We start from the raw sequence: 27,412 nt of genomic DNA, 5'->3' as shown, positions 1-27,412 counted from the left end.
CCTCCGGGCACTCCGGTTTCCTCCCACATTCCAAAGACATACAGATAGGGATTCTAGATTGTGAGCCCCATCGGGGACAGTGATGATAATGTGTGCAACCTGTAAAGCGCTGCGGAATATGTTAGCGCTATATAAAAATAAAGATTATTATTATTATTATTATTATGGGTAAGCCGGATACATTATCTGAGATACTATAGGCACCACGCTGTGGCGCTACTCGTATTAAGTAGAGATTGGTGGGACACTGTATCTACCGATTAGCGGCGCTCACTGCTGGCGTTAGGGATGGTATGAAGATTAATATGATGTATGATTTACTGTTTATTCCTCCTCGTGTTTTGGCTATCATCATGTTTCCTCTCTAGTCCCTTTTCTGTGTGTGCGGAGTGCTTATAGCATTTACTGCACGGCCAGCATTTGTTGGCATTTTCCAAAGATATTGTTGGTACTATTTTGATGTAATGTTGATAGAATTATTAAATAAAAAATATACCTTTTTAATGAAATTGTTATTATGGATGATTCTGCTCCGTTTTTGTGCATCATACTCTGTTTGGAGCAATCCTGTTTTGCTAGCGCCTGTTGGGCGTGTAGGAAGAGCAAGTATTACTTGCCCCTCATTATCACTCACTTCAGTGCTTCATGATTCTGATATTAACTGCTCCATTATGGTTGATGGCCCCCATAAGATGCTCCATATTATATGCCCCCGTACACTGCTCCATTATGGTTGATGGCCCCCATAAGATGCTCCATAGTATATGCCCCCATACACTGCTCCATTATGGTTGATGGCCCCCATAAGATGCTCCATAGTGTATGCCCCTGCTGCGATATATAAAAAAAAATACCATACTCACCTATCGTCGCTGGGCGCCGAGTGCTGGGGGGCCTGAGCAGGCGGGGACACCGGCGCACTGTGGGGGTCAGGTGGCGGTATCGCCGCTAGCTCAGGACCCCCAGCACTTGCTATATTCACCTGGCCGTGATCCAGCGCTGCGTCCGCACAGTGTTCCGGCTCCTCTGGCTGTGACTGTTCAGTCAGAGGGCGGCGCGCATTAAGCGCGTCATTGCGCCCTCTGAACTGTGAACGTCACAGGCAGAGGACCCGGAACACGGAGCCGCACGCAGCGCTGGAACGGGGGACAGGTGAATATAATACTTACCCTCCTGGCGCGTCCACGGTCCCTGCCTCTCCGTTGGAGATCGTGGTGTGCGTTCAGTGTTTACGCATACCGCGATCTCCTTGGAGCGTCATTCTGTGGGGTCCAGACTGCGCCGGTGCTTGCGCTTGCGCAGTCTATAAAGGCTTCGGACAGAGTGATGCTCCCAGCGTTATATTATATATATATATATTTATACACACACATACACTGGGTGCGGAAAGTATTCAAACCCCTTTAAATTTTTCACTCTGTTTCATTGCAGCCATTTGGTAAATTCAAAAAAGTTATTTTTTTCACATTAATGTACACTCTGCACCCCATCTTGACTGAAAACAACAGAAATATAGAAATTTTAGCAAATTTAATAAAAAGGAAAAACTGAAATATCACATGGTCATAAGTAGTCAGACCCTTTGCTCCCAGGGCCGGCGTCAGCACCCGGCGCACCTGGGCAAATGCCGGGGCCCTGGGGAGAGAGGGGGGCCCACTCACGCTGTCATAGATACAGCTGTGAGAGCAGAGCAGGAGATAACATGCTCTCTCCGCCCACAAAGTCACTGATGGCTGCGTTCTCTTAATCCCTATGTGCAGGGCCGGCGTCAGCACCCGGCGCACCTGGGCAAATGCCGGGGCCCTGAGGAGAAAGCGGGGCCCACTCACGCTGTCATAGATACAGCTGGGAGAGCAGAGCAGGAGATAACATGCTCTCTCCGCCCACAAAGTCACTGATGGCTGCGTTCTCTTAACCCCTATGTGCCAGCTCTGACACAAGCATCTTCTCACTCAGTCAGTGCAGCCACGCAGGCACACATAGGGGTTAAGAGAAGGCAGCCAGTGTGACATTGTTTGTGGGCGGAGAGAGCACATTCTCTGCTCTGATCTCCGCCCCTGGCTGGCTGCCATGCTGCTGAAGTTATGAGGCAGATTCAGGAGGAGCTCCTAGTCCTACCAGTGCCTGAGTGAGTGGCACTGCTATATACTACGTGGGCTGCGCTGCTATATACTACGTGGGCTGTGCTGCTATAGACTACGTGGGCTGCGCTGCTATATACTACGTGGGCTGCGCTGCTATATACTACGTGGGCTGTGCTCAGGGGCTGACTGGCAAATTTTGGCCTGGGGGGCAAGCACACAGCAGTGGCCCATGAGTAGCGGCTCATCCTTAAAGGGGTTGTCGGATCTTATGCTACATGTCTACAGACACTATGTGTGAATCCTCATATCGTGCGCTGTGAAGATTCTCTGGTGCCGGCAACAGGTGGTCTTGTGACTGCAAGCATGCGATATATATATTCCCAGCCACATTTCGACTAGACTGTTTTGGGCCTTGTTCAATACAGTTGCATTAGGCCATGCAAGTCTAGTCGGCATGTGACCGCATGTATGCAAATCACAAACTTCCAGCCAGACACCAGCCAAATGACCACAGCACTGCCAGCAATGTGAGAAGCACAAGTCTGCAGTCCAAAGAATGACACAGAGTAAATGCACCAATGACACACACACTCACGCACAGCCCCACTGTATAATGACACACACAGCACCACTGTATAATGACACACACGCACGCACAGCCCCACTGTATAATGACATGCACAGCCCCACTGTATGACACGCACAGCCCCACTGTATAATGACACGCACAGCCCCACTGTATAATCTGTATAATGACACCCACACAGCCCCACTGTATAATGACAGGCACACGCACAACCCCACTGTATAATGACAGGCACACGCACAACCCCACTGTATAATGACACACATGCAGCTCACACACACGCACGCAGCTCTCACACACACACGCACACAGCTCTCACACACGCACGCAGCTCACACACACACGCATGCAGCTCACACACGCATGCAGCTCACATGCACGCAGCTCACATGCACGCAGCTCACACACGCACGCAGCTCACACACACACGCACGCAGCTCACACACACACGCAGGCAGCTCACACACACACACGCACGCAGCTCACACACACGCAGCTCACACACACACGCACGCAGCTCACACACACGCACGCAGCTCACACACACACGCACGCAGCTCACACACACACGCAGCTCACACACACACATGCACAGCCACACTGTATAATGACAGGCACACGCACAACCCCACTGTATAATGACACACACATGCAGCTCACACACACGCACGCAGCTCACACACACACGCACGCATGCAGCTCACACACGCACGCAGCTCACACACACACACGCACAGCCCCACTGTATAATGACATACCCACACAGCCCCACTGTATAATGACAGGCACACGCACAAGCCCACTGTATAATGACACACACATGCAGCTCACACACACACGCACGCAGCTCTCACACACACACACACACACACACGCAGCTCTCACACACACACCCACGCAGCTCTCACACACACACGCACGCAGCTCTCACACACACACGCACGCAGCTCTCACACACACGCACGCAGATCTCACACACACGCACGCAGCTCTCACACACACGCACGCAGCTCTCACACACACGCACGCAGCTCTCACACACACACGCACGCAACTCTCACACACACGCACGCAGCTCACACACACACACGCACGCAGCTCACACACACCCCAGTTACCTCATACACACATGCACGCAGCTCACACACACACCAGTTACCTCATACATTACACACACCAGTTACCTCATACACACATCACACACTCTCCTCATACACACATCACACACTCTCCTCATACACACATCACACACTCTCCTCTGTGGTGCAGGGGCGGCTGATGTCCATGTGCAGCTCTTCAGTTTCTCCTGCTCACAGCTCTGAACTGTCCCGGCACCTCCACCGTCTCTCCTTCTCTGCCGGGATAGCAGATAAGAGCAGGAGAAGCCGGAGCTCCGTGCACACACAGGCCGGTATGCTGACCTTTCATCTTGGCTGCTGGCTCTCTCCCTCAGAGTGGCAGTTGCGCATAGGAGCTTGCTCATCACATACCCCTGCAGCCTGCATGTCAGGGCTGCTGGCGGGATGACACCACCGCGCACTACAGGTGCGCTATGTATTACAGTCACTGCCAGTCCTCCAGCGGCCCTGTGCAGCTGCTTAGACACCGGCCCGGGGGGCATATGCATTTCTGCCACCCGGCCCAGCCCGCCCCTGGCTGTGCTGCTATATACTACGTGGGCTGCGCTGCTATATACTACGTGGGCTTTGCTATATACTACGTTGGCTGCGCTGCTATATACTACGTGGGCTGTGCTATATACTACGTGGGCTGCTATATGCTACGTGGGCTGCTATATGCTACGTGGGCTGCTATATGCTACGTGGGCAGTGTTATATATTACATGGGCAGTGTTATATACTACATGGCTGTGTTTATATGCGATCATGAATCGGGTATGTGTTAAAGGGGGGGCCCACTGAGACTCTTTCGCCCGGGGCCCTCAAAAACCTGGAGCCGGCCCTGATTAACGTGCAAACCACCCTTGGGGGTAAAGGGGTTAAAGAGTTGATTGTGATTTGTAGGATAGCTACTTCCAACAGGTGGCGCTATAGACTTTAAGTCCTCTTTTTCTCAGAAGAGGCAATTTGCATATTCTGTGAATTATGCACTTGATCCGTTGCCCCATATATCTGAGCTCTTCATTCGAAGGGTTAATACGTTTTGTATGTGCTCCGGGGGCCGCAAACACCAGATGAGTCTTCAGTGGCACATAAACGCTGGACTTTGCTTGGCTTTGGGGGCAGGTCACATTTGCAGACACCCCTTTGTTACTAGGACAGTAGAAACCCTAAAAAGTGACCTTATTGCAAAAGCTACACCCCTTAATGAGCAGAGTTTGATCCAACAGGTGATTAAGAAAACTTTAAACAATTAAAATGAAAGGATACAAGATTCTTTTTATTTAAGCTGAGCCCCCCCCTTTAGCTCTAAGGCTACGTTCACACTAGCGTTGTGCGCCGCTGCGTCGGCGACGCAACGCACAACGCACGCAAAAACGCAGCAAAACGCACGCAAAAACGCTGCGTTTTGCGACGCATGCGTCGGTTTTTGCCGAAATTTGGACGCAAGAAAAATGCAACTTGTTGCGTTTTCTTGGTCCGACGCTAGCGGCAAAAAAGACGCATGCGTCGCACAACGCAACAAAAAAAAAATGCATGCGTCCCCCATGTTAAATATAGGGGCGCATGACGCATGCGTCGCCGCTGAGTCGCCCGACGCAAACTAGCATAACGCTAGTGTGAACGTGCAGTCACCTGACAATAAGAGCCAATCAGCGCTCACTGACTGCTGCCTCCGATTCTGCAACTTTCTGAGTATCCACAGGTCACAGGTGAGCAGGTGGCAGCAGAAAGCCGCGGCTCCAGGACATGGCGCTGACGGAGCTGTAGAGCAGCATCTTCACCGTCGGCTCTCTGGTAACATGAAGCTTGGCCAAGTACAGGATTTCTGGGAAGACCCCAGACCACCAGTAGTAAAGTGTGAACCGTCCCCAGCTCCTGTCTGTCCTGCAGCTCTGCTGGTATAATAACATCTCTGTTGCCCCTCTTGCCTCCTCTGTGTGAGTGTGTTAACCCTTACCTCCCCTTCTGCATTCATTGTTGTCTTTCCTGTGCAGAAGGGGTTAACTCCCCAGACCTGCTCCCTTCATGCAGTACAGTACATCCCATATGGATTGTACTAGTGTATACAGTCCGGCTCAGCTCCTAAGTCTGCTCCATACCCCTGCAACCCCTCCATAATGAAGCTATATGGCATGGGGTGTGAAGAGGTTAATTTCCAAAAGTTCTATTTGTTATCCTCTGCTACCCTCTTGTGGTAAAATAAAGTATTGCACAGGTTCAAATAAGAGGAAAATACACGTCCCTTTCTTCTACAACAGAATTTGCCCACATATTCCCCCCTCCCTAATTTCCCCATTTTCACCTTACTTTTTCCTAACATAAATCAGTAAAAATATGTGAAAGCAACAGAATTTCATTTCTAGTAATAAGGTAAGTAGCACAGAGAAGGCCCATGGGAGGTCGGCCTCGGGGGAGAGAAGATGTGGTCGACTCAAACTCGATCCTTGGCAGATCTATCTGCACATCTGTACTGTATATAACACATGCAAAGTGAAAAAATAGGGGAAAATAAATATATAGATGTACAGAAAATGCATATAAACACACATGTATAAAGATAGATACACACACACGCACATATCCAGTGCTCAGCATAAATGAGTACACCCAATTTGAAAAGTAAGATTTTAATAAATATCTCATTGAATACAAGAACGATTTAAAATTTTTTGGCAGGAATGAGTTTTAGAGAATATTTTTAACCAATAACATGACAGTAAAGTTACAAATATAACTTTCATTATAGAATCTTCAATTTTATTCACAGTAGTTGATGAAAAACTGAGTACACCCCACATCAAAAACTTACAAAAGGCGTCGTTATTGAAAAATGGAAAAATATAGATGTACAGTACAGACCAAAAGTTTGGACACAGCTTCTCATTTAAAGATTTTTCTGTAGTTTCATGACTATGAAAATTGTACATTCACACTGAAGGCATCAGAACTATGAATTAACACATGTGGAATTATATACTAAACAAAAAAAGTGTGAAACAACTGAAAATATGTCTTATATTCTAGATTCTTCAAAGTAGCCACCTTTTGCTTTGATGACTGCTTTGCACACTCTTGGCATTCTCTTGATGAGCTTCAAGAGGTAGTCACCGGGAATGGTTTTCACTTCACAGGTGTGCCCTGGCAAGTTTAATAAGTGGGATTTCTTGCCTTATAAATGGGGTTGGGACCATCAGTTGTGCAGAAGTCTGGTGGATACACAGCTGATAGTCCTACTGAATAGATTGTTAGAATTTGTATTATGGTAAGAAAAAGCAGCTAAGAAAAAAGAGTGGCCATCATTACTTTAAGAAATGAAGGTCAGTCAGTCCGAAAAAATTGGGAAAACTTTGAAAGCGTCTCCAAATGCACCATCGAGCGCTACAAAGAAACTGGCTCAGATGAGGACCGCCCCAGGAAAAGAAGACCAAGAGTCACTTCTGCTTCTGAGGATAAGTTCCTTCGAGTCACCAGCCTCTGAAATCGCAGGTTAACAGCAGCTCAGATTAGACACCAGGTCAATGCCACACAGAGTTCTAGCAGCAGACACATCTCTACAACAACTGTTAAAAGGAGACTTTGTGCAGCAGGCCTTCATGGTAAAATAGCTGCTAGGAAACCACTGCGAAGGACAGGCAACAAGCAGAAGAGACTTGTTTGGGCTAAAGAACACAAGGAAAGGACAATAGACCAGTGGAAATCTGTGCTTTGGTCTGATGAGTCCAAATTTGAGATCTTTGGTTCCAACCACCATGTCTTTGTGCGACGCAGAAAAGGTGAACGGATGGACTCTACATGCCTGGTTCCCATCGTGAAGCATGCGGCCATCTTCCGAAAGCCGAGTTTGCATCTCGGCTTTGGGAAAATGGCCGCCGCGATCTCTTCTGCGCACGCGCGGCATCCCGCGGCCATTTTCCTGAAGCCCCGCGCAGCAGAGCACTCCATCTGCGCACGCGCGGCCCCAGGAAGATGGCCGCCCCCACCGATGACAGGGGGTAATAGCGCAGATCGCGCGCTGCTTCTTCACGTGCGCGCAGTGGATTCGTCACTGCGACATGCGCACACCACTACGCCACCAACAGAAAGCTGGGGAAGAAAAGAGCGATGTCACCACGCCCACCTGACCAGCCTGATTGACAGGCGAAAACGGCGACTTTGGTAATGTATTTCTCAGCATAGGTGGGGAATCAGGGTACACTACATACACTATAGTAACGCACAGCGCAGGCCCTATTTAACAGTATTTATATCTCAATCTGAAAAAACGGGGTGACAGGTTCCCTTTAAATGAGAAGGTGTGTCCAAACTTTTGGTCTGTACTGTATGCTGAAGGGATTGTTGCTTTTAACCATCTAGCTAAGGTAGCTTTTGAGGCCTTCTTCCCTTTGCTCTTCCCTACCATCTGGACGAAGAGGTTTACTCTCCAGTCTTCAGTGAGTTTTAAGTACTGAAGGACTGTTCTTTTAACGTCCAAAGAATGAACTGAGAGTTCTCTCTCGTTTTTGTAGTTCTGGCAAAAAGTGGATAAGACTATGTTCTGATTTTTGTGAAAGTCAGAAGCTACTTTGGGAAGGAAGGCAGGATCAAACTTTAAGACAATACAGTCTTCCTGGATTTTTAAATATGGGTCTTTCATGGACAGGGTCTGGATCTCGCCTATCCATCTTGCTGGGGTTATTTCTACGAGGAAGACCGCCTTGAATGTTACTTATCTTAAATGTGCCTGATCTAGTGGCTCATATGGGTCTTTGCAAAGCTCGTTCAGAACCAAATTGAGATCCCATGGGGGCACTGAGCTACGAATTGTGGGCCTAATACGCTGAGTGGCTTTTATGAATCTCACCATCCAAGGATGGTTAGCTAGTGGGAAGTAAAAAAAAAAGGAACTTACAGCTGAAATCTGCACTCTTAACGTACTAGGCCTTAGTCCTTTGTCAAAGCTAGCCTGGAGAAAGTCTAGAATTTGAGGGATATTTGGGCCCCGAGTAACAGATGCTGGTACTGTACTCTGGGAACAGAACTTTTTCCAGATTTTCCTGTATATCGCTGAGGTTACTGGCTTTCTGCTTTTTTGTATCATAGAGATGACTAGCTCCAATAACCCTTTTGATCTCAAGACCTCTGTCTCAGGATCCAAGCTGATAGACGTAACGACCCTGGATTCTGATGGACTAGAGGGCCCTGGGTTAGAAGATCCGTTCTTGCTGGAAGTAGAATTGGGTTCTCCAATGCCATCCCCTTTAGTAGAGAGAACCAGCTCCTTTTGGGCCAGTAAGGAACTATCAGGATTACGGTTGCACTGTTTTCCTGGATCTTCCTCAAGACTCTTGGTATAAGGGCGAGTGGTGGGAAGGCGTAAGCGAGTCCCATATGCCAGTTCTGAGCCAAGGCGTCTACCCCTATTGGGATGTCCCCTGGATTTAAGGAAAAAAACTTTGCCTTCCTTGAGGCAAATAAGTCTATCTCCGGTGTCCCCCAGTTTTGGCATAGTTGAAGAAAGACTTCCTCGTTCAGTGACCATTCTGAAGAGTGGACTTTCTCCCTGCTTAGGAAGTCCGCCACCTGGTTCTTTGAGCCTTTTAGGTGAACTGCCGTAATTGATCTTACCGTGAGCTCTGCCCATGAAAATATTGTGTCTGATAAGTCTTGTGACGGTACCTGGGACCGCCCTGATGTTGAAGGAAAGCTACTGTAGTTGAGCTGTCCGAGAACACTGATGACAGGAACATTACAGAGTTCCTTCCTATTAACGGTATGGCTGATTTTAGGGACTCCATCTTGAAACGCTTGTATGCCACCCATTGCTTTAGTGGTTTCAGATTTATTATTGTTCGATACTCTCCTCCAGGTTTTTTTTTATTTTTTATGGAGAATAGGCTTGAATAGTGACCATGGAATCTTTGGGAGTACGGTACCTGGGTTATGGCCTGTATGTCTATCAGCTCTTGTATGTCCTTCAAAACAATTTGATGGGTCGCTGGAGACTGGATGCGGGTTAGGCCATATCTCCTGGGGGGTAGCTGGGCAAGTTCTATCCTGTACCCGTTTGCAACTGTGTTTAAAATCCACTGATTTTGGGCTATATCTTGCCAACTTCCCAGGAAGTACTGTAATCTGCCTCCAACATTCCTGGCATCATTGTCTGTTGGGGTCTTGGCTTTTGATCCTGAAAGGAGCCTCTGCCTCTCCCACCTTTGGGGTAGCTCCACCTCCCAGACTTCCCCTTTCCTTTATAGTCCTGCCTGGGGTGGGAGCGTGTCCTCTGAAAGAGCGGCATTTTCTTAGATCCCTCTTCGGGAAAGCCCTTCTTTTGGTCTGATGCCTTTTCAAGCAGCTCATCCAGAACGGGCCCGAATACGTGAAGGCCTGAAAAAGGTATGGAACATAATTTCTTTGATTGAGTGTCCCCTGTCCAGGATCTCAGCCACAGAGCCCGCCTTGCTGCATTAGAGTATTATTTCTGGCAGCGAAACGAACTGATTCGGCTGAGGCATCCGGCATAAAGTCAGTTGCCATTCTCAGTAAAGGAAGAGACTTTAGAATTTCCTCCCTAGGAATTTTTTTTTCTAATTGGATTCTCCAGCTCGTCGACCCATAAGCTCATCGATCTAGCCACTGAGGTGGCTGCTATATTGGTTTTCATAACAGCTGCCGACGACTTCCAGGCTTTTTGAGGTCTTCTGATCTTTTATACATTGGATCCTTAAGGCTGGATGAATCCTCAAAGGGGATAACTTTTCTTAAAGTACCGTCACATTTAGCGACGCTGCAGTGATCTAGACAACAATGCCGATCGCTGCAGTGTCGCTGTGTGGTCGCTGGAGAGCTGTCACAGAGACAGCTCTCCAGTGACCAACGATGCCGAAGTCCCCGGGTAACCAGGTTAAACATCGGGTTACTAAGCGCAGGGCCACGCTTACGTGGCCAGCCGGCGCTCACAGTGCGGGAAGCAGAACGCCGGGGGACGCGACAGACATCGGAATGTAAGTATGTATAGTTTTTTTTGTTTTTTTTTTACATTTACACTGGTAACCAGGGTAAACATCGGGTTACTTAGCGCGGCCCTGCGCTTAGTAACCCGATGTTTACCTTGGTTACCAGTGAAGACATCGCTGAATCGGCGTCACACACACCGATTCAGCGATGACTGCGGGAGATCCAGCGACGAAATAAAGTTCTGGCCTTTCTGCTCCGACCAACGATGTCACAGCAGGATCCAGATCGCTGCTGCGTGTCAAACACAACGATATCGCTATCCAGGACGCTGCAACGTCACGGATCGCTAGCGATATCGTTGTTACGGTAAGTTGTTCAGTGTGGAGGTACCTTTAGAAACCCTTGCCACAGGTATATCAATCTTTGTAACAGTTTCCTAGACCTTGGTCTCCTCTGGATCAAAGGGAAGGTGGTATCTGAAGTCTCTTGAGACAACAAGCTTCTTCTCCGCGTACTCCCATTCTTCCAAAATCATGGCTGTTATGTGCTTGTTCCCCGGGAATACCCCATTTCTACGCGCTCTCAACCCCCGAACATTTTGTCCTGGGTTGTTAATGGTTCTGTAGGGTCCTTCACCTTCATTGTACCTATGACAGCCTGAAGGAGCTTGTCTGTATTATCAGAGGAGAACAGATCTCTTCCGTTCTTCTGTATGAATCAAAAAAGACCCTTCATCCGAATCTGGACACTTCTCCCTCTTCGGAACTCACCCAGTTCCCATCTGGGCCTTTTGGGATGAGGGGATTGTGCTGGTGCAAGTGTGGCGACTGTAGTCTGCGCCTCTCTAATTATGGTTTTTATATTGTCCAGTAGAGAGGTCTGCTCCTCTGAGTAGACTTGATATGCAACCTTCACAGAGTTCTTGGCGTATCCCTCTTGGAGTCTAGTTGAGCATAGGGGGCATCTATTTGGCTTCCGCTTGGTAGGTACCGTAGGTGTCTCCTTACTCTGCAAAACATACGTAGGAAGGTTCTTATAGCCCTGTACCTGGCGACCCGATAGATGACCCTACTACTCTTACGAGGTTTGGCTCTAAGGATTTGATGTCAGGATGGCTAACACTTCATCTTTACTGAGTCGAGTCTGCTGTCAGTCTGTCTTAAGTAGTCCACCTTACCTGGCTTCAAGACATCTGGTCTGTCATCCTTCCGAGCCCAGCTGCTGTCAATCTTTTGCATCACAGGTTTACAGCCAACTGTGCATGTTTCAGCTGGAATGCACGCCAGCCAACATGGTGATGCCCTCTGTGCCACTACCCCCTCCCTGACGCGTCTGATACACAGAGTGCCGGAGCAGCATCAGCCTCAATGAATCCTTCAGAGGCCCCGATGCTAGAATCCCAGCACAACGGGTTTGGCATCCCCCTGGATTTGTCACTAGTGTGCCAGAAGTTCGGGGGACAAGATGCAGCAGCCGCTGCCCAGGGCCCGCTAAAGGGATGTGGAAGCTTCAGGAGCATGCAGTTTTACCAGATGCTGAGGAACCTCCCTCGGTATCTGTGTCATTATGCGGAATCTTGTGGATCATGATTCTGCCGCCCAAAGCCCCCTAGAGAGGGATGTGGTTGTCCTGGGAGCCTCCTGCTTCACTGGGATCCGATGTTCCAGAGTCCACCGGCATGCAGGAACTTTCTTCTGTCCCTGATAGGGAAGAGAAAAACACTGAAGGGGGGTGGGGGAGGGGCTATTTAACCTCTGTGTTCCTGTCATTAAGGATATGAAGGACAACCTCAAGGTGGTGCTGTCAGGAGGGATGTCCTGGAGAGTGAGGTTTGAATGCACTTTCATGGCATAGTCTGAGGGTGCCATATTGCATTTGAAGAGCCTCTGGTGTGCCTAAAACAGTGTCAACCTCAAGGAATCTAGATGCATAGTTATAGTAATTCTTTTGGTTTTACCGATGCATGAATTTTGTGGTGTGTAAAAGTTTAATGTAGTTCATAAAAAAAAAAAAAATAAAGTGTTGTGACAGGGTTAAAGACAAAAACAAGTTTGTCACAAAACTGTTGTGGTATGCTTTGAAGCAGTCCTTAATGTAAAGGCCTGGCTTCTTAGGGCAGGATTTGCAATAGTGAGCTGTCCTTTTTAACTCTTGGGGGCATATGTGGAAACTTCCCTAAAGTTTGGGAAACCTCACTTGGAAAGGGTTGACCTGGTATGATCAGTTTCATAACTACTAGGACCCTCATGTTCCTGACTAAAACGTTTAGGGCCTTGATGACCACTTCCTGAAATTTAAGAAAGGTCCCCATATTGCCTGCACATGGAAACAAAAGCATTGTGCAGTGCCATCTGTTCAGTGTGCACTACCAACGTTTTGTACAGCACTGTATGGTTTGAGGACCTGTTCTAAGATATATACACCCCCTAGGAAGTTCTAATCCAGGATACAATATGTCTTTGTGACTTCTGTTGTGGTACCTTGAGTGACAAGGGAGCTTTTGTCATGGTGAATGCTGATCAAGAAAGTTATCCATCTTATACTTGACCACCATGTTGTCACTGCATTGGTCCTGCTTTTGCCTTTTCTCAGCAATTGGCCAATTTGAGCCCTCCAATTTCTTAGCATGTTGCTACATGCAAGTACCTCTGGCAGAGCAGGTCTTGAACAGTGGGATGCTGGTGTAAAAGGTACCGTCACACAACTATATTGTTGCTTTTTGTGACGTAGCAACAATATCGTTAAGGAAATCGTTATGTGTGACAGCGACCAACGATCAGGTCCCTGCTGGGAGATCGTTGGTCGCTGAGGAAAGTCCAGAACTTTATTTTGTCGCTGGACTTCCCGCTGACATCGCTGGATCGGCGTGTGTGACACCGATCCAGCGATGTCTTCACTGGTAACCAGGGTAAACATCAGGTTACCAAGTGCAGGTCTGCGCTTAGTAACCCGATGTTTACCCTGGTTACCAGCATAAATGTTAAAAAAAAAAACAAAAAACAAATCACACACTACATACTTACCTTCAGCTGTCTGTCCCCGGCGCTGTGCTTCTCTGCACTCCTGCATCCTTTGTCAGCGCCAGCCAGCCGGAAAGCACAGCGGTGACGTCACCGCTCTGCTTTCCGGCTGACCGGGCGCTGACAGTGCAGAGGAAAGCAGAGCGCCGGAGGACAGACAGCTGAAGGTAAGTATGTAGTGTTTTTTTTTTTTTTTAATGTTTACGCTGGTAACCATCGGGTTACTAAGCGCGGCCCTGCGCTTAGTAGCCCGATGTTTACCCTGGTCACCGGGGACCTCGGGATCGTTGGTCACTGGAGAGCTGTCTGTGTGAGCTCTCCAGCGTCCAAACAGCGATGCTGCAGCGATCGACATTGTTGTCGGTATCGCTGCAGTGTCGCTTAGTGTGACGGTACCTTAAGAGTTACTGGGGGGGTAGAAATAATCCTTACACAGCAATTCCTACTCTGCCTTACAGTCCTGGGGGTTTCATGGATAGTCAATCTAGGTGTCCCACCCTTCGTAGACCACAGATCTGTGGATGTACCCCAAGATACTCTGACAGCTTGTGCAGTTTGATTTCATACCAGAGGCCCTTTTATACCCATGATTAGGGTGCACCACCCGAGTTCTGACCATGGTTACCCAGATAGGGGCTAACTGACATCTGTTCAACACCCTCTAGAGCAGTGGCAGAAACTTAGACAACTTTGCACAAGATACTCCATTATTAACTAGAGCACACATTTTTAGCCTAGCTTATGGATGATCCATGTGTCAAGACCCTTAGACAGTTACATAAGTGCAATGTTTTATTTAAAAAAATTGTAATAAAAATATAAAATCTATTAAGAGCATATATTACAGAGCATTAGTTTACAGCTATGAAGCTATGATACATTCTTGGCCAAGGCAACCATGAACTCCCTGTTAAGTTGTGGCAGGCAACTGATCCTCATCTGTTGACTCCTGGCATATTTGTCTCTGACAGACTGCAAGAAAGGAATTTAAAGTTAATACCTCAATTATACCGTGTAGTTTTACTATATTCTACACATTGAACAGTAAAGCTACTAAAGCACCAATGTTAGGGTCACACTATATGGAGCCTAATTCAGAGTTAAAAAAAAAAATAAATTAAGCATTACAAATGTTTAGTGCAACTTCTCAGGGCATTGTTGCCCAGGTTTGACAAAGTGGGTCAAGTGTGGAAACTGCTGAAAATTTGAGTGGCATCATTAGCCATGCCACAAGTCTTAGGGTATGTGTACACGTCAGGATTTCTTGTAGAAATTTTCCTGACAAACCAGATATTTCTGCCAGAAATCCGCATGTGTTTTTTTTTGTGTTTTTTCCCAAATGCATAGAATTGTGGGGAAAAATGCAGAATATCTGCAAAAATAATGAACATGCTCATTTACCGTGATGCTTTTTTTGTGGGAAAAAAAAAAAAAAAAAAAAAATGCATCCATGTGCACAAAACATGCAGAATGCATTCTAAATGATATTAAAAATGCATACATTATGCATTGAGTTTTAGCGTGAAAAAAACCTAAATGTGTGCACATAGCCTGACAGTGAAAACTGCAACAAGATGTGGCAAGTCACTTAAAATTTTAGAGCAGAAATGAGGATTTTTAATGTAAGGGATATGGTTAGCTTTATTCTGATTGTCAATTATACCAAGTCCATGTAGTTTTAATTCAATTTTCTTTTCAATTAGCAAAACAAAGACAAATCACTTTAGGGAGGGATTCAGCCTTCTTTTTTGCAGACCCATTCTGGTATGGCTTGCCCTTTCGGCACTCAAAGCAGTATAACTTTAGGCCATGTGCACACGTTGCAGATTTCCAGCAGAACTGCGTCCCCCCCCCCCTTCCCCATGCAGAAACGCTGCAGATCTGCAAGTGATTTATAGTATAGTGTAAATCAATGGCAAAAAAACAAACTGCAGAAAGATCTACACTGAAAACACAGCATATTCAAAGGACTGTGTCACTTGTGCAGTTCTGCACCCATTCCATTATAGAGATCCACAGGAATATTATATATAATATATAAAATCCACATCAAATCTGCACCTGCATTTTCTGCCCGGAGATGCAGATTGCAGAATTTCCTGCACAATGTGTGCACAGCCATAATATGGGTCGATTGGATCACTGCCAAGTCATTTAAATTTTGCACATTAAAAGTTTAATGAATGATTGTTTTTGCTTAATAGAATCAAAGCCGATGCTAAACTTTGAAGCAGAATGAATAAAAAAAGAAACTTTCAGCATATTTAATTTTTTGGGCAGTGTTAGTAGGGCTAGTGAAGTTGTGTGGCTGTTGCAAGGCCATATGTGAAGTTACAGGCATTTGGCAGATTAAATTTATGGGTAAGGAGGACAACAAAACCACCCCCTAGAAGACTTGAATATGTGACCACTACATTAATATACCACTTCATGAATTAGAGCATCACGCCAGAGGTGGCATTTGAGGCCACCTGACAGACATTGTATAGCTGTAGTATGGCAGGCCTTTGTCAGGTCTATAGCAATTCATCAGCACCCAGCAAGTGGCTCTCCCTCAAAGTGAAGGGACATGAGCTTCTGACAAGTGTGTGGCACCCCAGGAATTCTGGTACCACAGTGGTACTGCCTGCCTCCTGGGGAGGGTGATGCCATGCCTGGAAGCAAGAAGGATCCCCTCAGGCAACACTAACATACATTTTTCTGACTCCAGGCCAAAGGGGGGGGGGGGGGGGGGGGGTTGTTCTGGGGAGTCCAGACCTGGTTTCAGGGTAGGATCCCTATAGATGCTGGCTGGAGGTGTTAGAACAGATTTTGCGAGACAGTGAAGGGAGAGGAGCGAGGAGATGTGACTGGGCTCCCTCCAGGCTTGAGTGCTAGAAACTTGATAACGGAGTCTGAGGTTGTGTGCGAACTGTATGCCCCACAGCAGAAACCAGAGGGCAGGAGATTGCAGGTCTCCTGGGCACCATTAACACCTGCCAGGCACAGCAGCAGATTAGAACCTGGAGTCACCATGAGAGAAGGGACACCTGTAAAGGCTCGCTGCCTGCCATGTGGGTATTGTTCTATAAGAAGGAACAGATTGAGAGAGGACCTTGTGTGAAGCCCAAGGCAGCAAGGGACAGAATGCAGAGAGGCTTCCAACCCCACCTAGCTAGGGGGTGGGGGATTCCAAACCACTTCCAGATTTCAAGATCTGTAACCTGTGCCTTGGACTGCACTTGCAAGTCACCAGTAAAAGGTAAAGTGACTGCAAGCCTTGTGTCCTCCAATTATTTCCTGCACCCCAACATCTGCCACTTCTAGACATTCCTGGTTGCTCTGGAACCTCTGCTCCACACTCTAAAAAGACTTTGCCCCACTACTTATTCCCCTTTAATTGAACACCCAGGGCCACTGATGCTGTGACACATCCCTTTAAGAACTGGGCAGGTACTGAGTGCTCCCCACAGCCCTGCCGGGTGCTCCATTTGTTATAGCCTATAATTAAGTGTCCCTCAATAGGCATAAATTTAGTTCCTAGAGCCTCAGTTTTCATGTTGCCCCTTTCCCTACATAACTGGCCTCGCTCCTATTAGGTTTATAAGGCGAGGTCTTCAGGCTGTGGAGACATTGTGTTTGTGAATGGCCAAGCCTGCTCCTGGCAATAATGCAGGTTTTGCTGTGTGCCCAACCACCAGTCCCCACAAAAAAAAAAAAACGCAACTTGGGTTTTGGTGTAAAAACGCGATACCTGTGGTTTTTTTTGCACCTACTCATTTATGGGTTAAAAAAGTGACATGCTGCAGTTTTAAAATTACAGCTTTTAATTCAGAAAAAAAAAATGCAGGCATGAGATTTCTGAAGTCTCAGCTTTTGCTGGTACTGTTAACTGCAGCCTAATTTGAATAGAAGTGCAGCAAAAATGCAACCTGTAAATTTAACCTAATAAAGGTTGGCAACTATTCAGACTAGGCACAGACACTCAGACACACACTCAGTAGACCTCGTGGCCAACATTTGGAGAAGTCTGAGAAGGGAACAGGTTAGGCAGGTGCTTTTTTTTGGGGGGGGGGGGGGGGGGGGATGTGAGGTAAAATATATAAATAGAACCCTTTATTGCTTGAGCCACAGGGATATTGCCAAGATGAGTGGGAGATTAAGTTGGGCCAGTGCGAGAAGAGTGATATTAGTAAAATGTGTTACAACTTCTGTAGATACACCTGCTGGCTCAGACAACTAGAGCCTCTTGATGACAGGTTTGCTTACCATGAACTTTGTAAGTCCTTGGTTAACTTTTAGAACATTCTTTGCCAAGTGTTCCATGACTGGGACCAGAGAACTTTCTGTGTAGACCATGTAGTGCTGTAGAGTTGGAGTCTGTTGAGGATGGATAAACCAGTGAGATTTGATTACTGATGTGACAAGGTGTAACTATTGCATATCAGGACACCTTCTCGCTTTACCAGCCATATACAGTCAATTTCCATGAAGGATCTAGCTTACATGCTAATGTCAGAGCTACAATTAGGTTATACCTTACAGCGGGTAAACTCACCCATTCACCACCATCGAGAACCTTCTGGGACAGACGGAAAGCTGCCGCTGCCACTTGTGATGGTGGAAAGTGAACCATGTTGTAGTCCAGCATTGCCAGTTCCATCAGATACTTGGCTAATGTGTGCAGTGGGGCTTCCACCTAGAGTGTAGAGACCAGGCAAAGTTCAGATTAGACAATTATAGCTACACTAGTTTTATTTTAAGTTATTACATCACTGGTATTGGATGCAGAACACATTAGGTCATGTGTCTACATGTTCACTTGCCTCGCTAATCTTTGATGCTCTCCTCAAGAAGTGCAGAGGTAGAGGTCTTCCAATATCAAATTTGAGTGTGCGGAGGATCTGCATTTCCATGTTTCTGATCTGAGCATTTGTGTAGGTGTGATCGGTCACAAATGAAAAGTCACCAATTGCTGGGCAATAGATTTCTTCATATTTACATGCAAGGAACAAGGCAGTTACTCCAGCTAACTGTAAGAGCTTCTTTGGCACAGGACTCTCCTATAAGATAGTAAAAACAGGACATTTCATTAGACCCCAGAATTAAGCTTCAAAGAGGTTGTCCACTACTTTCTCATTGTGGAACTATCCTTAGTATAGATGTTCTGGGAGCCTTATAGTCCAGTGCTTACCTGTAAGAAGCGATCCAGAAGAGAAACAGTCATAAACATAGTCTCCTGCAGCAGCTTGAAGCGGATGTGCACTTGCACCAGCCAGTCAACCAGGATAGCCCTCATGTTACCATTGATTTCCTGCCCCTCCAGGTAGTTAATCTTTATTGGTTGCTTAGCCTGTGGAAATAGACTTCTTACTAAACAAATGCCAACAGCCTCCCTGCATACTAGGCAGGTGCTTTATATGCACATTGCATTTTGGGCAGCATGCCGGTGGAGTACAAGCCATAAGTTTCTAGAGTTTAGGTATATCTGCGAAGTACTGTTGTACACAATATAAAATGTTTCATAAGAAACTAAAATGGTCTGTATGCATCTAGCCTATAACCCAGGTAGCTACCAATTCAGTATAGACTAGTTGTAGGGCCCACAGCCCAGTTTCAGTATGCAAGTTCTGCCACAAGTGTTGGCTAGATGCCCTGCACACCGTCTTCATAGAATAGGCACAAAAGCTTAGCCATGATGCACTTGGCACCTGATTGGAGATAGATGCCCATTTCCAGTTGAGCCAATAGGAATTGAGAGGCTGGAATTGGTTGTGAGGACCACATGACTGCAGGGTGCTAATGGTCATGTCATCTTAGTCAGTTGGATGAATAGTGATGAGCGAGTATACTCATTGCTTGGGTTCTCTGATATGTTAGTGTTCAGAGATTTAGTTTGTCACAACTGCATGATTTACAGCTGCTAGCCAGCCTGAGTAGATGTGCGGGTTGCCAGGGAATCCCCACATGTATTCAAGCTGTCTAGCAGCCATAAATCATGCAGCTGCATCAAAAACTAAGTCTGAGCACTAACATACTTGGGGAAAACCTGAGCAACTAGTATACTCGCTCATCACTAATGATTAACAACTGCCCCATGTTTGTACACAGATGTTAAGCCATGCTGCAGTAGTGTACAATTTACATGTTTAAATCTTCTGGGAGGCGGCAAGTTCATACAAGCCCCTTTGCCCAATAAATGATAGAGAGAAGAACAGTCAAATTTGAGGCCAACAGGACCTGTTATTTTGGGTTTGTTGCACTAGTTTAGGAGATCCATCCCCCACCCCCAACTAGTTTTCTAGCAGTCAGTTCATTATAAGTGACTGACTACAGGTACGTTACTGATCAGCACCACCTACCTCTAGGTCCATCAGATAGCAGTAGATGTCCTTCACATAGTCACTGCAGAGCATGGGGTTGTCAGAGTCCTCTCCATCCACATCCTTTATCTCAAGGAGTGCATTTGAGAAGGCCTGGCTCTGTTCTTCCATAGGAGAGGCTCCAGGTGTTTCCATAGGACTTGGAGAGGCCTGCTAATAAGAATAAGTATGCCAAGCACTACTCAAGTCTGCCTTGGGCCATGTTCATATGTCCAGTAATCCTATTCGAGTGGATGCAGCAATTTATAGGCAAAAACCCCTACAACTTTGCCAGTGGATTTTGAATAACTAATCGTGTAAATATTTACAGTGAGCCCAAGTTAATGGTTTAAACTCAGTTTCACTTAGGCACCAACAGTCCTGTCAACAGCACCATGGTGTGACTTACAATGAATGAAAGTGTGACCAAAGCTTTAAAGCTATTAAGTTTACTTTGTCAAATGTCATGATCCAAACTACAGTGATTAACTGATGAGGCTGCGCACCTACTCTGAAAAGAGATCTCCAAATGGCTATATAACATGATAGAGGATAAACTTTAGGTTAGACCCATGTAGAAATCTTTAAGTCCATGTTCCAACAATGAGCTTTTGATGTTGCAGAATTTCTGCACCTATTTAAGTTAGGTTACTTGTGTTTGTGCATGTGTTTTTTTTTTTTACACTGGGTTTATCATCTCTCCGATATGCCTTAAAATATAACAGATGCCAACAAGCTGAGACAGAACTAGTGGCCAGCACTTTAGATTTAAAAAAAAAAAAAAAAAAAAACTGCAGGTGCAAGGTAATGTTTCCTGTAAAGTCATGGATGTTGGAGAGTTCGTACATTTTAATTAGAGCAAAAAAAAAAAAAAGTCAGCAATTTGTGTCAAGACAGTATATAGCAGGGGTTCATTTATAAGATTGTGATTTGCTGTGTCTGACCATGTAAAGCTGCTCCAGTCCATGGTCAGCATATACCATAGATCATATCCAGGGAAGGAAGCACAAGTTCCTTACCAGTAAGGAGACAACTAGCAGGGCCCACAGCTGCCACATTTTCCGGTCTGTTATCAGTCAGTCCTTAGCTCATAAATAAGGTCAGTTATGTAGCAGCTGCAGCAGTTGATCTTCGTTCACCTACTTAATTTACGATGAGCTCACAGGACTGGCAATGTGATAGAAACTATCACTGCTGTTATAAGACAAGCAGGGAAATGTGCCATCAGCTATGAGCCCCTACTGCTTAAAACCACCAAGTTTAGAACTTTGGTCATGGTGACAATCCCTTTACATTGTGTCATTTAGTGCATAAAAAGCAAGATTTGTTGAGATAGAAGCCAAACTATAGACAATCAGTACTAGTGTTGCAGTCTCAGCCTACAATGAGTCCAAAGCAAATAAGCTTACCATCGTTTCCTCCTCTTTAGGAACTTCTGTAACTGGTGCTAGTTTCACAGCCTTCTCGGTAACATTGTTTTGAGAAGCTTTAACCTCCTATAAGGACAGTTCATGAAGGGAGAGATCAGCATTTGTTTATATAGTTATTCTTGCCTTCATACATCACTTGTAAGTTTACATAGATTTAGTGGAATTAGATTTGTAGGACCTGGTCCAGCAGAAATTGTAGTTGTCAATCACCATTGTATGAAGCTTTGACAGTGGACTCTGCAGCTCCTCTTGATTACCTGGTGTGGCACACATCACACGAGTTGCCATTAGGCAAAAGGCTGTACTCTGGGATCAACGGACAAGGTCCTGCAAGTCTATTGGCACCAATACTGTTAGTTAATCAAACACTTGGTTTACAGCTTTTTGCCAAGGAGACCGATCACAGGCTGACTACTTTATAAGCATTGCACTGAAGCTGGCATGGATTAGGAGGCAACTGTGCACCACAGTGATCCGAGACAGCTTCACACCACTTTATCAGCATATTAGAGAAACAGCTTGTAAGCGCTGTTCTGTCTTGCAGAACCCAAACACATACAAGCATAATGCAATTTCTCACATAGCATGTGTATGCAATGTGTTTCTCTACAGTCATTTTGCAGGACCATTTACAGTGTTCTATGCCACAGAGTGGTAAGGTATCCACAAAAAAAAAAAAAAAGTCAATGGGTGTGAAATCATACAAACTTTTTTTTTTTTCTTTTCTCAGCTGAAATCAGACGGGGATTTTTTTCAGCATGCTGCACATCTCAGACAAGACTCGTCAATGGGTGTGAAATCATACAAACGAGTCTTGTCTGAGATGTGCAGCATGCTGAAAAAAAATCCCCGTCTGATTTCAGCTGAGAAAAGAAAAAAAAGTAACCCATTTAACATTGGTCAGAGTGCAATCGATTTTCTCAGATTGCACTCATCCGTTTTTCTTGCAAATGAGCATGAGTCCTTACAAGATTAAATCACTAGCCTTTTATAGAGCGGTGGAAAAGTGCTTTGAGATGGTGTACATGTGCAGTCTTCCCCCTGCAGCCAATGTTTTTAGGTGTTGCCATGCATCTTGTCTATAGTGCCCGCTAAATAAAGTCGGTTTTATGCACCAGACATTTGTAGCAGCATGTCTTCACCTTCTATGGGTGGAGAAAAAAACAAAAAAACAAAAAAAAAAACAAAGAGCTGTTGGTTCACATGGCCCAATAGTTTCAGTAACTTTCCCCACAGTATCCCAAAGCCAACAATCTTGTAAATTATAGGTGGGAGAGGGGATGTGGCAGTCAGTTTCAATAATCAGACATTTGGGCTTAAAGTCTGAGGCATTGCTCCTCACATCAAGACTTCACAATGCAGACAGTCCCGACAACGCAAACTTCATTCCATCTGGATTGAGGCCTTCAGATCTGGGATAATTTAGCAGATGTGAGATACAGTTACTGGGAAAACAGGGACCTGAGAGTGAGCACCTACGGAAGTTTTTAACACTAGATATGGAATCTCCAGATTAATAAGAATCACAGGTCCTTGTAAAGACACAAACCCTGAAGCCAAGGACAACTCTGAGTCATGACAATTCAGTACTTGTGTAGTAATAACCCATTTAAGAAACTGGAGCCTTCCATTGTTTTATGGCCACCACACCTCTTACCTTTTTCACGGCCATTTTAGATTTCATGCAGTTTCCAATATCCCCCAGAGCGTTTCTTTGCCGCTGTCTGGTAGTTGCCTTCTTCCCAGCGACTGCAGCATTCATGTTGTCTGCATTAATACGCATGCTCTGGAAACAAGTCAGAAGTAGTCAGGTGCCTATGCGGCATCAATAGTACCGTAAAAAGATCTAATGTATTTAAAAAAAAAAAAAAAAAAAAATTTATATACTCACCTTCCGTGGGCCCCCGGATCCAGCCGAGGCCTTTCCCACTCCTCGCGATGCTCCGGTGACCGATCCATGCATTGCAGTCTCACTACATCATCTCACGAGACCTCAATGCACTCTTGGGACCGGAGCATCGCAAGGCGCATCGGTAAATGCCTCGCCTGGATCTGGGGGAGGGGCCGACGGAGGGTGAGTATGTAACTTATTTTAATTCTTTTTTTAGACAGGGATATGGTGCCCACTGTGCTATATACATACATATTCTAGAATACCCGATGCGTTAGAGTCGGACCACCATCTAGTTTTATATAATTGCTTTGTAATGTCTTCATTTCCTGTTCTGTCAAGATGTCACCGTATCCCAGAATTCCATGCAGAGGAAGTTCATGACTGTCATATTGGAATACCCACATGATGGTGTCTCAATATGGAAACTGCTGCTGGTACCAACCTATTGTGCGGTACCACCAGCGGAACACTCACCGGGATCAGCCGAATGAGTCACTGACTGCCGCCATCTTTGTACAAGAGGAGTGCAGTTTTAGTGTCACCGCCACTGTCTGCACAAAGATGGCGGCGGTCTGATTACTGCACCTGCGTAAATTATATGCAGTGAATCATTCGGCTGATCCTGGTCACAGACATGTCTACAGGCAGAGGAAGCTGGTCACATTAAAGGGGTTTTCCCCATAAACGTTCATTTTAAAAATTGACTGACTGTACAGAGCATACCACATCTCCTGGGCAGGGGAGGAACCAAAAGACAATACCGACATTACAGCAGGGGATCACAGTGGATTCATTTTGTGAGATAAAGTATTTCACTGACTTTAAAAAAATATTGACCTCCCAAAATGTATCCCCTGCTGCAATGTCAGTATTGTCTTTTGCTTCCTCCCCTGCCCAGGAGCTGTGGTATGTTCAGTACACAGACAATTTTTAAGACGAGCTTTTGTTCTTGGGAAAACCCCCTTTAAAAAGCAGAAAACCAACATGGCTCCTCCCCCAGAAAACACCAATAACAATGAAAGGAAAGCAGCAAAGGCACAACATTGGAGGACAACAAAAGGGCAAGTGAGACTTTTGAAGAGCAACAGCATCGCTGGGACTAAAAAAAAAAAAAAAAAAAAAAAAAAATATATATATATATATATATATATATATATATATTGCATGAGTGTAGACATCAGGCACATGAGTCCCCTGATGCAAAAGTAATACATAAATACACACATATATATATATATTCAAAATATGGGTACACCCAAGTCACTTCAAAACTGGCTAGGTCCCTAAGAAAAACAACAAAAAAAAAAAACCTAAGTTCTAGGCTTCAGTAAGGAGACAACCCCCCCCCCCAGGAAAAAAAAAAAAAAAAAAAAGTCATACAATGACATGCCTCCACATAACCCAGAATCCCATAAAACAGCAGCTCAATGTAAGAGTGGAATTTATCTATAACCAGACATCTTATAGGTACCTAACCTTTACACCACCTAATGTACCAGCCAAAGCCCACCACTTACCCTGGTCAACACAGCAGCCATCTTTACAACTTCTCACAAAGGCCCTCCTCACAGCACACAATCTGGTGACTGCTTCCTCTCTGTGTTTTATATCTTGGACACTGTGAGGAGATTGGCAGAGAGACCATCAGTAAGCAGCTGCTGCAGTTTACGCCTGATTTCTAGCCAGGATTAGGGCTCACATGATTACTAACTGCTGCTGGTGTAAAAAAAAAAACTGACTGCACCCGTTGATGACAAGTGAGAAAAAAATCATCCCACTTTTCTGGATGAGATTCAAAACCATTTTTTATACGCTAATGTGAACCTATCCTATACACCAAAGTGTTTATACCAGAAACCTGGCATAAAAGATTTTGAAAAGTCACAAAATTTTTGCGCAGCTTAAACTTTTGCAAAAGTTTTGGTGTTTTCAAAATAGGTGGAGCTGAGGTTGGACGGTGTGTCTCCACCCAACCAAATGTGGCGGCATCTCTTAGGCTACGTTCACATTAGCGTTGCGCGCCGGTGCGTCGGCGACGCAACGCACGACGCACCAAAAACGCGCGCAAACGCACGCAAAAACGCTGCGTTTTGCGACGCGTGCGTCGTTTTTTGACGAAAATCGGACGCACAAAAAATGCAACTTGTTGCATTTTCTTGCGTCCGACGCTAGCGTCGGAAACGACGCACGTGTCGGAAAACGCAAACAAAAAAACGCACGCGTCCCCCATGTTAAACATAGGGGCGCGTCGCCGCTGCGTCGCCGCTGCGTCGCCGACGCAATAGCGACGCATATTAGCGGAACGCTAATGTGAACGTAGCCTTATTCCAGAAATATTACTCCAGTCCCCGAGGTGAGATGTGTGGAGGCGCAAAACACCGATAAATGCACCAAACTTATTAATGAATTTGTCGCCTCTTATTTCTGTGTGCCACTCTTTAAGGCTAGTTTCACATTTGTGGTTGAGTCCGCGGTGTCTTGTCCGCAACCACATGCCAACGCATGTTTTCGCAGCATTTTTTATCCGTATCAGCTTTCCCATGACGGCAAAAAAACGCTGCATTTGTATGCGTATTTTTGCCTGCGCTTACGCTTTTTATGCGCATGCGTTCAATATTTCCAGGAGGGCTTGTCTCAATGGCCGTGTAAATCAGTTCTTGGACATGCGCAGTCCAAAGTACGCAAGCGCAGCAAACGCATGTGGGCGCAAATACATGCACACGCATGCGTTCCCATAGGCAGTAATGCGCATGCGCATGCCAGCGCATATTTGGATCTGTCACGTCCCACGATGTAAATCCATCTGAAGGGGTTAATTTTTTTTACAGCCAGGAGCTCTGCTATAATGCAGCTATGCTCCTGACTGTAAAACCCCAGCGAATGAATGGAAACTAGGTATATATAGACAGCACATATGTTTTTATTATTTTTTGAGCACATGGATCCATTGTATGTCCGTATGTCGGTTTTGCAAGCCTGCGAGAAAATCTCGCAGTACAGATGCCATACGGAATACATACGATTTTTATACGCTGAGTGTGACGCCAGCCTTGGTCAGTATTTTACATCAGTATTTGGAAGCCAAAACCAGGAGTGGGTGATAAATGCAGAAGTGGTGCATATGTTTATATTATACTTTTCCTCTAATTGTTCCACTCCTGGTTTTGGCTACAAATACTGATGTAAAATACTGACCAAATACTGCTAGTGTGACGGCAGCCTTAAAGTCATTGATCCATCAGCAAATACTCCCGAATCCAATTATTAAGAACTTCAGATGGCCACTGACATGTGGCAAAAACATGATGTAAAGATTCCATATGGTCCGATTCATTATTTGCATTTTTTTAAGTCACATTTCTTTTTCTGTCTTGTGGTATTTGCTGCCGGTTTATGCACCAAATTATTCAAAATGAAGAACACAGTTCATGAATTTTACACAAAATCATAAATCCTCTTTAGGCTATGTTCACACTTTGCGGATTTTGCTGCGGATCCACAGCGGATTTGACCGCTGCGGATCCGCAGCAGTTTCTCATGAGTTTACAGTACAATGTAAACCTATAGGAAACAAAAAACGCTGTGCACATGCTGCGGAAAAAAACGCGCGGAAACGCTGCGGATTACATTCCGCAGCATGTCACTTCTTTTCTGCGGATTTTCACCTGCTCCAATAGGAAAATGCAGATGAAAATCCGCATAAGAATCCGCAGTAAAAACCGCGATAAATCCGCAGTAAAAACCACGACGGGTTTTCACTGCGGATTTTGGAATTCCGCTGCGGAAAAATCCGCAGTGGAATCCACAAAGTGTGAACATAGCCTTATTGTTTGTCTTTAACCCCTTCATGACCAGAGCTTTTTTTGGTTTTGCATTTTCGTTTCTCGCTTTCCTCCTTCCCGGAGCCATAACTTTTTTATTTTTCCATCAATATGGCCATGTGAGGGCTTATTTTTTGCGGGACTAGTTGTACTTTTGAACACCATCATTGGTTTTACTA

At 45.6% G+C, this 27,412-nt stretch overlaps 1 protein-coding gene across 1 annotated transcript; it reads right to left on the bottom strand.

The window, feature by feature from the left end:
* Positions 1-14,527: 14,527 nt before the first annotated feature.
* On the bottom strand, positions 14,528-25,068 carry CCNB1 (cyclin B1). The gene is made up of 9 exons (XM_069745367.1): positions 24,930-25,068; positions 23,176-23,304; positions 21,498-21,584; positions 20,089-20,262; positions 18,921-19,079; positions 18,553-18,789; positions 18,285-18,425; positions 17,996-18,106; positions 14,528-14,719 (listed from the first exon to the last, which is right to left on the bottom strand). Exons 1-9 carry the CDS (start codon positions 24,948-24,950, stop codon positions 14,618-14,620), a joined length of 1,161 nt encoding a protein of 386 aa, XP_069601468.1. The 5' UTR covers positions 24,951-25,068; the 3' UTR covers positions 14,528-14,617.
* Positions 25,069-27,412: the final 2,344 nt, after the last annotated feature.

This window comes from Ranitomeya imitator, chromosome 1 (assembly GCF_032444005.1).
Source record: "Ranitomeya imitator isolate aRanImi1 chromosome 1, aRanImi1.pri, whole genome shotgun sequence".
Classification (NCBI taxonomy): domain Eukaryota; kingdom Metazoa; phylum Chordata; class Amphibia; order Anura; family Dendrobatidae; genus Ranitomeya; species Ranitomeya imitator.
Note: the sequence above shows the minus strand (reverse complement) of the source record. Positions and strands in the feature narration are given on the sequence as shown.